The sequence below is a fragment of the Coenobita brevimanus genome, chromosome 60 (assembly GCF_032717465.1).
Source record: "Coenobita brevimanus isolate Jiangsu-jjx chromosome 60, ASM3271746v2, whole genome shotgun sequence".
Classification (NCBI taxonomy): domain Eukaryota; kingdom Metazoa; phylum Arthropoda; class Malacostraca; order Decapoda; family Coenobitidae; genus Coenobita; species Coenobita brevimanus.
This window is the reverse complement of record NC_137013.1, coordinates 37,124,234-37,142,121: the sequence shown is the minus strand read 5'-3', so window position 1 is coordinate 37,142,121 and position 17,888 is coordinate 37,124,234. Positions and strand designations below refer to the sequence as shown.

Sequence of the window (17,888 nt, the reverse complement as noted above, 5' to 3'; positions counted from 1 at the left end):
TTCTTTCCATATCGCATTTCCGATAGAACACTGACCAATGACTCATCAAAATGTGATGCAAAATCACTACCGGTGGTACTACTGGCACTTGAATTTCTTGCAGGTACATGTGGGGTTGTTGCATAACCCGAGGTAGATGCTTGAGATGAGGCATTGGTACTGGTACCGGTATCAGTGTTAATCTCTGAAGTAACAGTGGTACCGGTATCAGTACTGGAATCAGTGTGTTGTGGTAGACGAGCTAGTACCTCCTGTCGGTTAAGTGGCGTTATCCCACACTTGCGAAAGCCATTCATGATATTCTTCATAATATTATCACTTATTCTATTGAGCAGTTGTCCTAGAAGCTTTGGGAACTCTGATTTTGGAAGGGATACACTTCTTCTTCCAATACTTGATTTTTGAATTCACTTAGAATTTTACGCCAATGAGTTTTCACTGCACGGAAGACAGCAACATCTAAGGGTTGGGTGAGATGTGTAGAATTGGGGGGCAATAAAACAAAATCAATGTTGTGCTCCTCACAAGCTTCCACAACAGACAGAGAAAGGTGGCTAGCTAAATTATCCCCTATGAACACTACTTTGCCGTCCTGACGTTTTGCATGAGGTAATCCAACTTTAAAGAACCAGTCCTCAAACGTATTACTGTCGAACCACCCGCTCCTGTTGTATCGCACATTTGAAGGGCCACCTTCTGTCCAAGTGTTGTACAAGTTTACTGCCTTGTACACCACATATGGTGGAAGCATCTTTCCAGATCCGGAACAAGAGAACATGATGGAGATGTTGGATTTTGTGTGGTTCATTACCCTCTCTGGATATCTGGTACCTCGGCGAACTAAGATTTTCTTGTTTCCTGGGTCATCAGAGAGATTGGTTTCATCATAGTTAATGATGTTACTAGGAGGCACATCTTTCAGTGTTTTTTCAAGATTATCAAAATATTGATTGATTTCAATTGGACCGACTTTAGCACGTGCAACTTTAATATTCTGAGATACCCTCTGAGCCAGTTTGTTTTTGTGGCGCAACAGAAAACATGAACTCCAATCAGTTCCAGGAAGATTGTTCTTGAAGCGTTTCACAGTAATCCCACGTTCGTCTAAGTAGCACTTTATTAACATTCGCAGTTCAAAAGTGTCAATAGGCAGACCCCATTCTCCCAGTGTAATGACTCGGTTCACAATATGTAGTTCTTCTTCTGGAGTAAAGACAGTTTGTCCACCTGGTTTTTTTACATGTTTCTTTGTCATATAGTCATGTAAAGTACTTTTAGAAACATCATATTTCTTAGCAGCCTGTCTGACACTTAACTTTCCATCACGTACGTCTGCACTAGCACACTCTAAAAGGCTGCCACGGCGTTCCACCGTATAGTGTCTTCTACCATCACTGGTAGATACACTCACTCTCTTGTAATTTCGAGGCATTGTGGCTTAGTTCATCTCACACATCATCTGTTATATAAATGCAAAAACAAAGATAAGCATGCAGACTATGTACATTGTACAAAATATGTTTTATTACATATAAAAAAAGCAAATTAGATATGCTGTCTGACCTCAGCCCTTTAAATATCCATTGTCCGAAGTCACCCCTTTAAATCCCAAAAATGCGTACACATTCACTCATGTCATGTTTACATACATTTAAATTGCAGATTTTAACCCTTTCTCTGTTCCAATCTTCAAGTTAGACGTTAAAGTAAACCCCTAAATGTGTATAAGCGTGCGGTTTGTTATGATTCGTTCACACCAGACCAAGTTTTCCCGTTTTCATTTTTTCACCAAAAAATAGCATTGTCTTTATTACAATATATTCACCAGTGGAAAATAATATTTTAAAAAGATAATTATACATAACATTTTACAAAACCTATGGAACATTATCCAGTTTAAAGATATGCGATATCTTTCTTCGTTTAGCAGCTGCGTAGCATTTAATCTTTTTATGCAAATTTCGTCCGAAGCCACCCCGTGTCCGAATTCACCCCGGTTCACGGTACAGTATCATCTTTTTCTGCAATTGATATATATACAAGAAATAAGCTGCAGAAGATTGAAAATGCAGGCTAAGTTAACTATCAGCCAATCCAGTAATACCACTTGTGTAGAGCATAAGGCCAAGCTACTGCAGTCCATAACATTAATGGCAAGGGAAAGAGCAACATCCCCAGTGCCATTTTACATGACAGGAAACCATCTCCTCACCTATTTTTCAAACAGTTATCCTGTCAGCCAAAGAATTCCTTTGCCAACACAAGAGCTCTTACCACTAGACCACCAGGCCTCAAATGTACGTTAAGTAAAAACCCTTTCCAACCGTAGAGCTCTTATCAGTGGACCACCAGGCAACTAAGACAGGAAAACCCCCAGCATCGATCCAAACTTTTGCTTACCTGAATGGTTAAGTTTCTGTACTACAACTATCCAATCCAGCATTTTCAAGTGTCCAATTTCCAATTTAATAATATTAATACTGTACAAACTGCTAGAAAAAATTCTCTGCCAACACCACAGAATGTGTCTGCATTTCTTTGCATCAAACCCTGACTCACATGCATTGAATACCCACATCGTTCTGAAATATCTCTAACCGAGCTTGACGCCTTTGGAAATGGGTTGCCTGTATGATGGACTGAAATTCTCACTAAGCCTTACCACTACAGTAGTAGAATCAAGATTTATGACAAAGGGATGCAACGTCTTACAATAACACGGGCATTTAAATTCTCCCATAATGATTAAATTGCACTGTAATATCAATCAAATACATGGGAGAAACTGTGTGGGAAGTGGGTGTGTTAAGATACTAGATTTTCAGATGGCTGAGTTTGCTTACAACTCACGTATTGTGCTAATTGGCTTCCTTAACCCGACACGACCTGACCCACTCCCCACACCTGCCGCTGCCTGCTTCAGTTGTGTTGACAGTTGCTCCTTATGTCAGAACTCTGAGCATGCAGTTCCAAACTAACTGTAGTTATGCCTAAGTACCCTGGAAGTGTTATGTACACAAGAAAAGCATTTATTCCCAGGGAAAAAGTTAAATTGTGGTATGTGGTGTGGGAGCTTAAATGCAAACGAGAGTAACATTCAGATAAAATGAGTCTCGTACATTTATGATGTAGATAGTTTCTTTGTTAGAGAAAAAGTTAATGATGAGGAACCAGTAAAATTACATTTTTGCTCTATGCAACGAGCGCAAAAAGGGCTTCGTAACCGATCTTTGTTATGAACTAACAAACTCTGGGCAAGAAAATTCAGCTCTTACGGTACGTGAAGAGTTTATGTGTTGACCTAAGAAGTTACGTACAGTAAGATGAATATGTGAGTTCAGTTCTTGTGAATTATACATCATACAAATTATACAGCTTGGCTGATTTATTATTCAGGATTATTACACTCTTGTGAATCAGAAGTTGTACGCAACCACTCCAAGCTGATAACTTTCAAAAATACTTTCATACTTCCCCCCCCCCCCAATGAATGTGCTGCATGAGTTTTGGAGAAATATGCATGACAGTGGGTAGCAATTTTTCATGTGCTGATTAGGTTAGAAGCTTTTGCCTGGTTAATATTGGGGATTTTCAAGAGGCTTAGTGGCAATCCTTGGTGGTAAAAATTATCGGACGTATTAGAGGGCAAAACTAGTCAGTTAGGTTAGGTTAGGATGCACCGAGGTGTCCAGTTGGCGAGTCATCTGTAAACACACTGCCATGGTCATCTTAAGGCAGACTTTCCAAGATTTTAGGGGTTAATAACAGCATAATGTGATGCAGCCTGATCAAATCAATACTCTTCACTAACTTGTTATAAAATTGCCATCTCCATTCTGAATGGAGATGCAACTGATTAACAATAAAATATGGTATAAGTAATGAAATATGAAAAGTAAAGCCACTGTAGTCCTTCTGCCACAGGTATGAGAGGTTGCAGAAGGGCAGAAATCTCCACTAAGTGAAAATGAATAACCTATACTAACTGCAGGCATTCCATAAATGTCCAACAAACTAACCAAGGACACTATGGTGGCACTGAAATAACTGACTCCACTGCTGTTAAACATTCAACTCCCTATCACCAAAAAGGAGGATAGTGGGATGCAGAAAACTGCCAACTTCAATCTGCAGTTCACTAGGTTCACAAACTGGGATTGAAACTACTGTACTGATGTTTAGAAGAGCCTCAACTAGAATAAAGTAAGGCCATTTCTAACTCATTCAGTTTAAAAACTACCTTGAAGTGAATACAACTGAGACTGCATAAAAAATACAAGGTCATACTACATATGAAAGAAAGGGCCTCTACTGATGATGTAACTAAGAGTAGTGTCACCTACACTTAAAAGTATTACTATACATAATCAGAAATCACACACTTCAGTTTCACACTCATGCACAAGACTGGTTTCATGACTAGATCAACCATTCAGTACAATGGACACACACACACACACATATATATATATATATATATATATATATATATATATATAGATAGATAGATAGATAGATAGAGATAGAGAAAGATATATATATATATATATATATATATATATATATAGATAGATAGATAGAGATAGAGAAATATATATATATATATATATATATATGTGTGTGTGTGTGTGTGTGTGTGTGTGTGTGTAAAAAAAAAAAAAAAAAAAAAAAAAAATTTACTATAATTCCTCAAGAGAAGTGGAGGAGCGATTGGGCAAATATGAATTGGAGCAGATGGGAGACGTGGAAAGTGTGTGTAAGATAATTACAGAAGAAATATGTGCAGCATGTGATGTGGTGTGTGGAAGGAAGAGAAGATGGAGGGGGGTGCAAGGAACAGCGTGGTGGACTGAAGAGGTGAAACAGGCTGTGGCACAAAAGAAGAAAGCATACAATGAATGGATGAGAAAAAGGGGCGTGGAAGAAGTTGAGAGGTGGAAGAGAGAGTTATATGTGGAAAGAAAGAGAGAGGTGAAAAGATTAGTATGAGAGAATAAGAAGAGAGTGGATGAGGAATTTGGAAGGAATTTGAGTGTAAAGTGGAGGGACTGTAAGAAAATGTTCTGGAGTGAGGTGAAAAGAGTAAGACAGGGTGGAAGTGAAGTTAGCAGGGGAGTGAAAGATAAAAATGGTAGATTACTAGTGGAGAAGGGAGAAAAAGTGAGCAGATGGAGAGAACACTTTAAGGAATTGTTGAACATAGAGGATGGAAGTAATGCGAGTATAAGTGGCTGGGGAATGGCTGGGAGAAGGAGGGAGATGAGAAGACAGGAAGAAATCAGTAGGATAGAAGTTGTGGAAGCAATGAAGAAAGTTAAATTGGGGAAAGCCCCAGGAATTGATGGAGTGTGTGGTGAAATGCTGAAGCATGGGGGAGAGATAGTAGTAGAATGGATGTGGAAGATGTGCAGATTGGCCTGGGAGGAAGGTAGAGTCCCGGAGGATTGGAAATCAAGTATAATTATTCCCTTGTACAAAGGAAAAGGGGAAAAAGAAGTGTGTGGTAATCATAGGGGCATTTGTCTTCTTAGTATAATAGGAAAAGTGTATGGTAGGATACTAACAGACAGAGTTAGAGAAAGAACAGAGAAATTAGTTGGAGAAGAACAGGGAGGCTTTAGGAAGGGAAGAGGTTGTGTAGATCAGATATTCATTCTTAGATCTTTAGTGGAAAAGTTTCTAGAAAGGGAAAGAAGTTGTATGCGGCTTTCATGGATTTGGAGAAAGCATATGACAGGGTGGATAGACAAGGATTATGGAAAGTGTTAAGAATATATGGAGTAGATGGGAAGTTGCTGAATGCTGTGAAGAGTATGTACGATGGTGCGAAGGCTGCAGTGCGTGTGGATGGTGAACTAAGTGAATTTTTCTCTTTGAAAGTTGGTTTGAAACAGGGATGTGTCATGTCTCCATGGTTGTTCAATCTGTACATGGATGGGGTAATAAGAGAGGTACAAGGTAGGGTAGTGGATGTTGGAGTGGCCCTGGTGAGAGATGATAGTGTTTGGAAACTCCCTGTGCTGTTGTTTGCAGATGATACTGTGTTGTTGAGTGAAGATGAAGGGGAGCTGCAAGGCTTGGTAGATGAGTTTGAGAGAGTGTGTAAGAAATGGAATCTAAAGGTGAATGTTGGGAAGAGTAAAGTGATGGTCTTTGAGAGAGGTGAAGTTAGTGAATGTACAGCGAGGTTGGATGGTGAGGAATTGGAAAATGTGAGTACGTTTAAGTACTTGGGTAGTGTGATGAGTAAGGATGGAGGTTTGGAGGGTGAAGTGCTTGAAAGGGTACAAGCAGGGAAGAAAGGTTGCTGGTTCTCTGAAAGCTCTAAAGGTGAATGTTGGGAAGAGTAAAGTGATGGTCTTTGAGAGAGGTGAAGTTAGTGAATGTACAGCGAGGTTGGATGGTGAGGAATTGGAAAATGTGAGTACGTTTAAGTACTTGGGTAGTGTGATGAGTAAGGATGGAGGTTTGGAGGGTGAAGTGCTTGAAAGGGTACAAGCAGGGAAGAAAGGTTGCTGGTTCTCTGAAAGCAGTGATAAGAAACAGGGAAGTGAGCATGGAAGTGAAAAAGTTACTACATGACAGTATTGTGATACCAACTCTAACGTACGGAAGTGAAGCTTGGACATTGTTGGAAGGACACAAGTCAAGAGTGAGAGCAGTGGAAATGAGTTATTTAAGAGGAGCCTGTGGAGTCACGTGGAGAGACAGGCTGACGAATGAGGATATAAAAGAGCGTTGTGGTGTTGATGTGGATGTGATAGGAAGCGTTATGAGGAACACACTGGGGTGGTTTGGCCATGTGGAGAGGATGGAGAGTGAAAGACTGACAAAGAGAGTGTATGTGAGTGAGGTGGAGGGGGGAAGAGGGAGGGGGAGGCCGAGGATGAGATGGAGGGGTGGGGTGGAGAGGTATATAAGAGAGGGGGGTGCGAGTTGGGAGCAGGGGAGTGAAATGGCAGGGGACAGGGCGACTTGGAGGCGATTTGTTTGTTGCCACCCCAAACGGGATTGAGGCGTCTGGGAATAGATAGATAGTTAGATGATATGTGTCAGCTTCCTGAACCACTGCTGACCATTGTGGGATGCAGGATCACTAACAATCCATTTTTACTTTTTTACAAACTCATACCCACACAAGTACACTGCATACCTGTGGACTGACTAGTCTGCTTGGCCAGAAATACCAGCATTAAGCAACAAGCACCTGTACACTGAAACTTGGCTGGTACTGTACAAGATTTTAATAAGGGAACTACAGTATAAAATACTTTCAATGAATAATCTGAATTTGGTGAACACAAGAAAGTTAGGACCAAATATTGTGTTATGTTTGCATAGGCTTCTTTAATCTGGGTTATGTCTTCATTGTACTCATGCTCACCTTCAGAGGAAAGACACTCATGGGGATCAATAACACTACAGATAACCACTTCTGTTTGACATGTCTATGCTATAAAATGAGGTCTTATGGGTTCGGTGGCTAAAAGAATGCAAATTTTTAATCTTAGCCCTGATAATGTTTTCATAAATTTTTTCTAACCCATTTTCCTCCTCCAAAACATAGGAGCCAGAGGCTAGGCTACTGTAGTACAAATCATTTAAAAGCGTAACAAACCCCAGGCAGCATTCCAGGCTACAAAAATACTTATAACATTGTGGGCAAGCATACTTATACATCTTATTCAGATAAAACTTGGGTGCTACTGAATTACCTTTATTAATCCATGGACTGCGACCTATCTCATGTGGGGGTGTCTCAAAGTTGCAGCATAACTGTTATGAGTGAGATTTTCAGCAACACACCACAAAGGTTCAACATGGATCAGTGTGACACAAAATTTATGGGATAACTAGCTCTCATTCCCACCCCCTATCTTGTGCCCAGTTACTAAATTGTGTCCAGAAACAATGACCCAAAAGTATCCACTTCGTAACTCATTTTCCACAACATTATCACCCCAGGAAAGGCAAGCGTGGGTAAATCGTTTAGAATAACAAAATCAAATGTAAGGTCAACAGGAGGTAATGGAACAGAAGTAGTGTGGTAAATAATGGGTGTAAAAGTAGCGCCCTAAGCTCGTACTGCAGCGTGCAGAGCGAGCTGGCAACCCACCTGGCGAATGGGGAGACTGGCAAATGCCTTTCTCCAGCCTGTCTCGTCTGCCCCAATATGCATTACACTCTCTCTATGTCTCAAAGCATAATTTTCATGTACCTGCCAGAAATGCAATTTCAGACAATGACTTCTCCAAAAGAAGACTAAGGACCAAACAAAGGACATGGTACGGATTGTGACATGGAATGTAAAGGGTGCGAACGATGAGGTGAAAGATTATCCAGGTGCTTGGGGATGCAAAAGTGGATGGGTACAAAAGTGGATGTATGTGGAATAACCAAGACTAAACAGGAAGTGAGAGTGTGAGAGAATGGGAGTATGGATGAGGTAAAGTATATGCACGGAGCTGGTGAGAATGAGAGGGCAAAAAAGGGAGTGTGTATTGTCGTGTGCAAGAGATGGAAGAATACAAGAGTATGGATCAGTTGGCTCAAGGACTGTGTGGGTGAGATTGAAAGATGGACTACAAATGTGGGCAATTGTGTGTATGCGCAAACGCAAGATCATGCAAGCAGAGTGAAAGAAGAGTTATGGACAAATGTGGAAGCATGCGTGTGAAAGTTTGAAAGGAATGAGAGGGTGTTTTTGATAAGATAAATGAATGGAAAAGTAGGGAATGTGAAGGTGGATGGGGTAGTTGGTGAGCGGGGTGTACTTGCAGAAGTGGATGAGAATGGCGGTGCTCTAGTCATATGTGCTGGGAGGCGGTTGGTGATAGCCAATACCCTCTTTAGGCACAAAATGATCCACAGGTATACATGGCGAGTGATGAGAATGATGGGCGGTTAACTGAATGAACAGAAGGCAATGACTGATTATGTGTGTGTGGATGACAGAATGAAAAGGTGTATAATGGATGCAAGAGCATATAGAGGTTGGAGGAGTGGGCTTTCTGACCACCACTTGGTGGTGGTGAAAGTCAAAGTTCAAATGAAATGGAGGAAGAGGAGGACGGAAGGACAGAAGGATGCAGTTCATACAAAGAGCATAGAAATGTTGCAAGAGGATGGGCAAAAGGCAGAATACAACAGAGAAGTGGAGGAGCGATTTGGAAAATATATGGAGCAGATGGGGGATGCGGAAGATGTGTGCAAGAATTCACTGAAGAAATCTGTGCAACATGTGAAGTGTTGTGTGGGGTAAGGAGAGGACAAAAGGGGGTGCAAGGAACAGCATGGTGAAATGAAGAGTTGAGATAGGCTGTGGCACAAAAGAAAGCATATAGTGAATGGATGAGATACAGGGACGTGAAGGAAGTTGAGAGGTGGAAGAGAAAATGTTATATATTGGGAGGAAGGGTAAGAGAGTAAGAAGAGAGTGGATGAGGAACTTGGAAGGAATTTGAGTGTAACGTGGAGGGAATGTAAGGAAATGTTCTGGAAAGAGGTAGAGCGAGTTAGGCAGGATGATAAGGAAGTTAGTCAGGGAGTGAAAGATAAAAATGGTAGACTGCTAGTGGAGAACAGAGAAAAAGTGAGCAGATGGAAAGAACACTGAACAATAGAGAATGAACGTAATGTGAGTATAAGTGGCTGAAGAATGGCTGGGAGAAGAAGCGATGTGAGAAGAGAGGAAGGAATCACTAGGATGGAAGTTGTGGATGCAATGAAGAAAGTCAAATTGGGGAAAGCCCCAGGAATTGATGGAGTGTGTGGTGAAATGCTGAAGCATGAGGGAGAGATAGTACTACAACGTGGAAGATGTGCAGATTGGCCTGTAAGGAAGGCAGAGTCCCAGATGACTGGAAGTCAGGTATAATTATTCCCCTGTACAAAAGAAGGGGAAGAAGTGTGTGGTAAACACAGGGGCATTTGTCTTCTTAGTGTAATACGAAGTGTATGGTGGGATACTTATTGACAGTGTTAGGGAAATAACAGAGGAATTAGTTGGAGAAGAACAGGGAGGCTTTAGGATGGGAAGAGGTTGTGTAGATAAGATATTCATTCTTAGGTCTTCTGTGGAAAAGTTTCTGTAAAAGGGAAAGAAGTTGTATGCAGCCTTCATGAATTTGGAGAATGCATTTGACAGAGTGGATAGACATGGATTGTGGAAAGTACTAAGAATAAATGGAGCAAATGCGAAGTTGTTGAATGCGTGAAGAGTATGTATGAGGGCGCTAAGGCTGCAGTGCATGTGGACAGTGAACTGAGTGAATTTTTCTATTTAAAGATTGGACTGAAACAAGCATGTGTCATGTCACCATGGCTGTTCAATCTGTATATGGATGGGGTTATAAGAGATACAAGGTAGGGTAGTGGATGTTGGAGCAGCCCTAATGAGAGGACAGTGTTTGGAAACTCCCTGTACTGTTGTGTGCAAATGATACTGTATTGTTAAGTAAAGACGAAGGGCAGCTGTAAGGCCTCGTAAATGAGTCTGGAAAAGTAAGAAACAGAATCTAAAGGTGAATGTAGGGAAGAGTAAAGTTATGGCCTTCAAGAAAAATGAAGTCACTGAATGTACAGTGAGGCTGGATAAGGAGGAAATGGAAAATGCGAGTGCATCTTGGAGTTACATGGAGAGACTGGCAAATGAAGGAGCACTGTGGTGTGTATGAGGATGTGATACAAAGCATTAGGAGAAATACACTGAGGTGGTTTGGCCATGTGGGGAGAATGGAGAGCGAGAGACCAATAAGAGTATGCGAGTGAGGTGGACGGAGGACAGGGAGGGGAGGCTGAGGATGAAATGGAGGGATGGAGTGACAGGTATATGAGAGAGGGGGGTGTAAGCTGGAGCAAGGCAGTGAAGTGGCATTGAACAGGGCAGCATGGAGAAGATTTGTTTGTGGCTACCCCTTACGGGATTGAGGTGTCTGACGACAGATAGAGTGCGTTTAAGTACTTGGGTAGTGTGATGAGTAAGGATGGAAGTTTAGAGTGTTAAGTGCTAGAAACAGTAGGTACAAAATGGATGAAAGGTGACTAGTTCTCTGACAGCAATGATAAACAGGGACGTGAGCATGGAAGGAAAAAAATTGCTGCAGGACAGTATTGTGCTACCAACTCCAGTGTACAGAATTGCAGCCCGGACCTTGTTGGAGGGACAAGTCATGAGTGAAAGCAGTGGATATGAGTTATTTGAGAGAGAATGTGGAGTTACTAGGAGACAGACTGATAAATGAGAAAGTGAAGAAGTGTTGAGGTGTGGACGTGGATGTGATAAGAAATTGTTAGGACAAACAGATTGAGGTGGTTTGGCCATAAGGAGAGGATGGAGAGCAAGAGACTGACAAGGAGAGTGTACATGAGTGAGGTGGAGGGGGGAGAGGAAGGGGGAAGCCAAGGATGAGATGGAAGGATAGAGCGGAGGGATATATGAAAGGGGGGTGTGAGCTGGTAGCAGGGCAGTGAAATGGTGGGGAACAGGGCAACATGGAGGAGAACTGTTTGTGGCCTCCCCTTACGGGATTAACCCGTGGATTGCGCAATTACAGTGGATTCTTGAATTTCGACAGTATAGAATTCGACGAATCAAATTTCGATGCATTTTGGAGTGGTCTGCCTATCTCACTTTTCGATGCAAAGTCGAGTATTTCGATGCTCTCAGGGCCAGACTCCAAACAAAACAAGCAAAGATAATATTTTTTATGCGAACCAAAATGCTAGAAGTGAAGAAAAATTATAAGAAAAAGTATGAGCCAAACCTAATATCGTATGTGACGTGTCAAGAAGAGAATGAAAATCAACATCATTTATTCATATGTGAAGCATACAATGATATGGTTCCTGAGACATTTCACCATCAGATAATTCCCTGTCAAAACATGAACGATTTTCCATCAGGAAAATTCGCATCCTGGATGATTCCCCGTCATTCTATAAATATACTTATTATTAATTAATCAATACTTCAATAACTCAAAGATATAACAAGAGAAATTAAAGGAAAAGAATCAATAATAGAACTACTAAAACAAAATGAATTACAGGTGGTGGCAAATACAGTAGGCAGAATACTGAAGTGAAGAGTAGTACAGTAATTATGAATATAAGGAGCAACATAGAAATGAACAACAGAGACTGAGGAAAAAAAAAAAAAAAAGTCATGTTGCTGAAGGACAAGAGCTCCCAGATGGGAGTACGCACCAACAACAACAAGCCACGTGCAAGGTGATGTTCTGTTGTCGGCGGCCATCTTGCGACTGTCCTGCCAGCAGCCAGCCCTCTACAGCCGTGTTTTTTTTTTTTTTTTTTTTTTTTTTTTTTTTTTTTAAGTGTCCGACTCTGCGCATAGGCTTCTTAGCCTGCTATCAAGGCTTAGCAGTCCTCCTACATACCATACACCTCTACAAGTCACCACTTTCAGCCTGTAACTTCCACGTGTGGACATGCATTTCACTGCAATTTACTTGTATGTATTTTTATTGTATTTTCGTCGCAACTTACTAGTTTCAAGATGGCAAGCAAGAGTGGTTCTTCGGGTAGCAGTGGTAATGGACAAGTGCAGCCTGGCAATACAGGAAAGGGAAGAAATACAACAAATATACACTTGCTGACAGTATGGCAATACAATGCAGAACTACAGTTACTTAACCACAAATATAGTTCATAAAGTTTACAGGGGGTGTGGGCAAAAAATCATGATTTTACATAGTTAGGTTCGGAGGCCCCAGACCCAAACTAATTTTTCCCATAAGAAGTTCAGTTTAAATTTCGATTATTTGAATTTCGTGGGGATTTTTAGGTACCCATGCCCATCAAAATTCAAGAATCCACTGTACCTTTTTTTTTATCCCACCCTGTGGTGTACAAATTTTTTTTTTTTTTTTTTATTATAAACCTGATGATAAACATCCAGGGCATCATCTGGTGAAAAGAAAAAATCTCTCTCTCTCTCTCTCTCTCCGTCTGTGCAAAGGGCCATGCGTAAGTTGATGTATGGGAGTAGTGGGGAAAAAAAAAAAAAAAAATTGTTTATTATAAACTTGAAGATAAACATCAAAAGCATCATCTGGTGAAAAGAAAAAAAATCTCTCTCCGCCTTTGTGTAGCGCCATGCATAAGTTTACATAGTGGTCGAGTTGCTTACGGTGATGCATGGCCAGCACAGCCTTAGCTTAATTGAAGACATTACCACACATCTCTGTATCACTTTTAATAAGCCTCATCATTTACCAAAAACCTTTCAGAGGGTGGACCAGAGCAAAACGAAATAAAAGTGAAATACGCAAAACTCAAATTTCCCGGCACGCTTAAAAATCAAAAGGCAAATGAAAATCCCAAAACTCCACACTACCTTACTTACAGGCAGTAAAATCAGATGACGCCTATTTGCTTACCTCAGGCTTCTCCCTGGGTGGAGAAGAGGAAGAATCAAGCTCAAAAGCAAGCTGAGGAAACCTCCCAACACTGAGATGGGCCGCAGAAGTAGATTGTAATTCATCTCACGCCAGTCTGAAAAGACGCCGAGTCCCAAGGTCACCACAAACATGCCAGCATTGCCAATCAAAATTACTAAACATGCTCTCAAAACTAGAAACATGTGTCAGAATATGCTACAATGCCACCATAACCATAACCTCACTTGGGAAGTCCTAAAGCATATTTGTAAATCGTAATATTATTGCTAAACCTTGGGAATCAAATAAAATTCCAGCAATATGACCGATCATCAACCACCTGCCAGAGTTTCCATCGCTCCACGTCTATGTTAGAAGTCGCTAAATTTGCTACCGAAATTCGAAAACAAACAATCTCAAAAGAGAATATAAAGACTCCAAGAGATCCACTGAAATTGTAACAGCGCTAAAAACAGGAGAGTATAATTCCTGCTAAACTTGCTTTCAAGTGACAAAACTTTGTCAAATGTACGGGGATAAGTGGATACATGAAAGCTTATATTTAAAAATTAGCGCTACATTAAAAGAAAAAATTTCAATTACAGGAAAACCGCACCGAAAGGACTAGGAAAGCCTCTAATACTGGATGGGTTAATGAAGACTAATACCCCAATCCAATACGGTCTCTAGAGCTCAATGAAATCGCATGACACTGAATAAACAAAACGAAAATGTCATGATGAAGGGATCAAACTGATAGCCTTGCGTTTGGGTAATTTTCTATATTACTTAGACTGTAATTTAATTATTAAACTTCAGCTCGAGTTAACTTGTACTTTATTCGTGTTGCTGCTGAAGGGTTACCTTCACGTGGTGGCACCGATACAACTGTGTGGTTTTTCTATCTATTCCCAGAAGTCTCAATCCCGTTTGGGGTGGCCACAAACAAATCGCCTCCACGTCGTCCTGTCCACCGCCATTTCACTGCCCTGCTCCCAACTCATACCCCCGTCTCTCATATACCTCTCCACCCCATCCCTCCATCTCATCCTCGGCCTCCCCCTCCCTCTTCCCCCCTCCACCTCACTCACATACACTCTCCTCGTCAGTCTTTCACCCTCCATCCTCTCCACATGGCCAAACCACCTCAGTGTGTTCCTCATAACGCTTCCTATCACATCCACATCCACACCACAACGCTCCTTTATATCCTCATCTCCATGTGACTCCACAGGCTCCTCTTAAATAACTCATTTCCACTGCTCTCACTCTTGACTTGTGTCCTTCCAACAACGTCCAAGCTTCACTTCCATACGTTAGAGTTGGTATCACAATACTGTCATGTAGTAACTTTTTCACTTCCATGCTCACTTCCCTGTTTCTTATCACTGCTTTCAAGGAACTGCTTGCTTATAAAACGCCCCCTAAATCCCTCCAGATACCACGAAAGGAGGAGGATGGACTGCAAAAAGGGAAACTTTTCTCTCTGCAGTCCTTCAGTTTCACGGTCAGCTGAGTCAAGGATAACAACAACAACTGCCAGGCTATTTTATTAACCTAGGAGAGACGTTTTTAATAGGTTAATAAAGCGTTGATGGTCACTCTCATTTTACCCCCTTTGACGTGTACGGGGCTGAGGCAAGGCCCCATAGTCCACTTCTTTAAAGGGTAGATAACAAATTTACTTCCTCTTGTGATATTTCAAGATTGAAAAGTCTCCAGTCATCTCTTTCTCTTGCACACACACACACACACACACACACACACAAAAGGCTTGGGAAATATAAGAGAAATAAGTCAAGGCCCATAAAAGTAACCTTCCAAAGTGTGAACACTGTGGAGGAAATACTAAAAAATGCAAACTCATGGAAAGAGAGGAATTTAAAAAAGTATGGATAAAAAAATGCCTAACTAAAAAAAACAAAGAACCAGGAAAGATCAGAAAGAGGAAGGGTAGTAGACTCAAGCTATGACAAGTATGTACACAAGATGATTAAGTTGATATACTCAAATGTAGATGGAATGGTTTCGTTTCGTTTCGTTTTCGTTTCGTTTTTAAAGGCTCCAACATGCTTGCATGTGTCGGCCTTGGTCACCTAATGGCGGCTCTCCACGCTGCATGATCCATTGCAGCCTCCCTGTTCAGTCCCTTAACCCTAAGGTCACACTTAATGACCTCGTCCCATGTCTTTCTCGGTCTACCCCTCATAACCCCACCCCCAATATTAACACTTCTCATCTTCCTCACCCAATTATCATCCCCCATCCTCTCCACATGTCCAAACCACCTCAATCTACCTCTCCTCATCACAACACCAATACACTCCAGTCCCATCCTACCTCTCAACTCTTCCATTGTAAACCCAGCCCCTCCAGGCCTTGGACGCAGGGACGCACTGCACATCCACCTAATCATTGTCATTTCTGTACGTCTGAGCTGGCGAATGTCTTCCTCCTTCACCGCCCAGGTCTCACTGCCATACAGCATTACACTCCTAACACATGCTGCATACAAAGACCCCTTAGCACGTAGGGAGAGCCCTCTCAATGTCAGGAGAGGCAAGAGCTCCCTGAACTTCTTCCAACCACTTCTCACCCTAGCCACAGAGCTATTATATTATTAGATGAAAGTCTATACCAAAGAAAATAAAATGCATATTATTCACCTAACTGACAAAAAATTAACCCCAAAGATATCAAACTACACCCTAAACTTTGAGGAATACAATATAATGAGGAGACATTTAAGAAAAGGAGGAAGAATTATAATCTTAAAGAAAAATCTAAAAGTTAACAAAACAGAGCTAGATATACCCTCACAAGTAGAATTGATTGCAGCAGAGATTAACACATCTGAAGGGAAGGTAATTGTGGAAAATTTATATATGCCACCTAAAAACAAACGCTTGGGAAAGAGGTGAATATTAAGACCTGGCAGAAAGTACAATTCAGTGTTTAAGAGCATTACTACAGAGAATGTAAGAGTAATGTAAAAAAAAATTTTACTAACTGGAGATTTCAATACAAACAAAAATTGGAATACTCTAGATGAAAGAACCCATGAAAACTGTTGGGATCAAAATCTCCTGGATCTTGTGCAGGGTTTTTTCCTAACACAGCATATAAAGCAAAACACCAGAAAAAGAGGATTTGATGATCCATCAGTACTAAATCTTATATAAACTAGGCAAGAAAATGATACTGACAGTATAATATATCACCCGCCATTCAGTAAAAACAACCATGCAGTATTAAATTGCAACTTCAGGATTGCATATGACATAGTTAACTGTAATGAGAGTTACAAAATAAGCCTAACTACAAAAAGGGTAACTACCATGACCTAAAAAAGTACTTCTTAGAAACAGATTGGTAAAAGAAGCTTAGAGGACAGGATTTAAATGTTACATGGTATATAGAAAGTTTGTGATTTTTATGAAATAGGAGTCCAAAACTACATCCCTCAGCACAAAGAAACAGAGATGAAAATAAAGAAATGGTTTAATCTATCTATCTATTGCCAGACGCCTCAATCCCGTACGGGGTAGCCACAAACAAATTGCCTCCACATTGCCCTGTCCCCCGCCATTTCACTGCCCTGCTCCCAGTTCACAACCCCCTCTCTCATATACCTCTCCATTCTATCCCTCCATCTCATCCTTGGCCTCCCCCTCCCTCTCCCCCCTTCCATCTCACTTGCATACACTGCTCATCAGTCTCTCTCTCTCCATCCTCTCCACATGGCCAAACCACCTCAATGTGTTTCTCCTAAAGCTTCCTATCACATCCACATCCACACCACAATGCTCCTTCACTTCCTCATGTGTCAGTCTGTCTCTCCATGTGACTCCACATGCTCCTCTGAAATAACTCATTTCCACTGCTCTCACTCTTGACTTGTGTCTCTCCAGCAAGGTCCAAGCTTCACTTCCATACATTAAAGTTGGTATCACAATACTGTCATGCAGTAAGTTTTTCACTTCCATGCTCACTTCCCTGTTTCTTATCACTGCTTTCAAGGAACCTGAAACCTTCCTTCCTTGTTGTACCTTTTCAAGCACTCCACTCAATTCCATTGCTCTCACTCTTGACTTGTTTCCCTCCAACAAAGTCCAAGCTTCACTTCCATACATTAGAGTTGGTATCACAATACTGTCATGCAGTAAGTTTTTCACTTCCACGCTCACTTCCGTTTCTTATCACTGCTTTCAACGAACCTGCAACTTTTCTTCCTTGTTGTACCCTTTCAAGCACTTTACCCTCCAAACTTCCATCCTTACTCACCACACTACCCAAGTACTTAAATGCACTTACATTTTCTATTTCCTCCTCATCCAACCTCATTGTACCTTCACTGACTCCATTTCTCTCAAAGACCATAACTTTACTCTTCCCTTCATTCACCTTTTGATTCTGTTTCTTACATACTCTCCCAAACTCATCCACCAAGCCTTGCAGCTCTCCTTTGCCTTCACATAACAACACAGT

General features: G+C 41.2%; 1 protein-coding gene across 1 annotated transcript; it reads right to left on the bottom strand.

Moving 5' to 3' along the window:
• Positions 1 to 340: 340 nt before the first annotated feature.
• Positions 341 to 1,432, bottom strand: LOC145403375 (uncharacterized). The gene has a single exon (XM_080275160.1). It carries the CDS (start codon positions 1,430 to 1,432, stop codon positions 341 to 343), a length of 1,092 nt encoding a protein of 363 aa, XP_080131286.1.
• Positions 1,433 to 17,888: the final 16,456 nt, after the last annotated feature.

Bases quoted from the DNA above. Each gene is read 5' to 3' on its own strand.
- LOC145403375 (XM_080275160.1), bottom strand. From the start codon at position 1,432: ATGCCTCGAAATTACAAGAGAGTGAGTGTATCTACCAGTGATGGTAGA.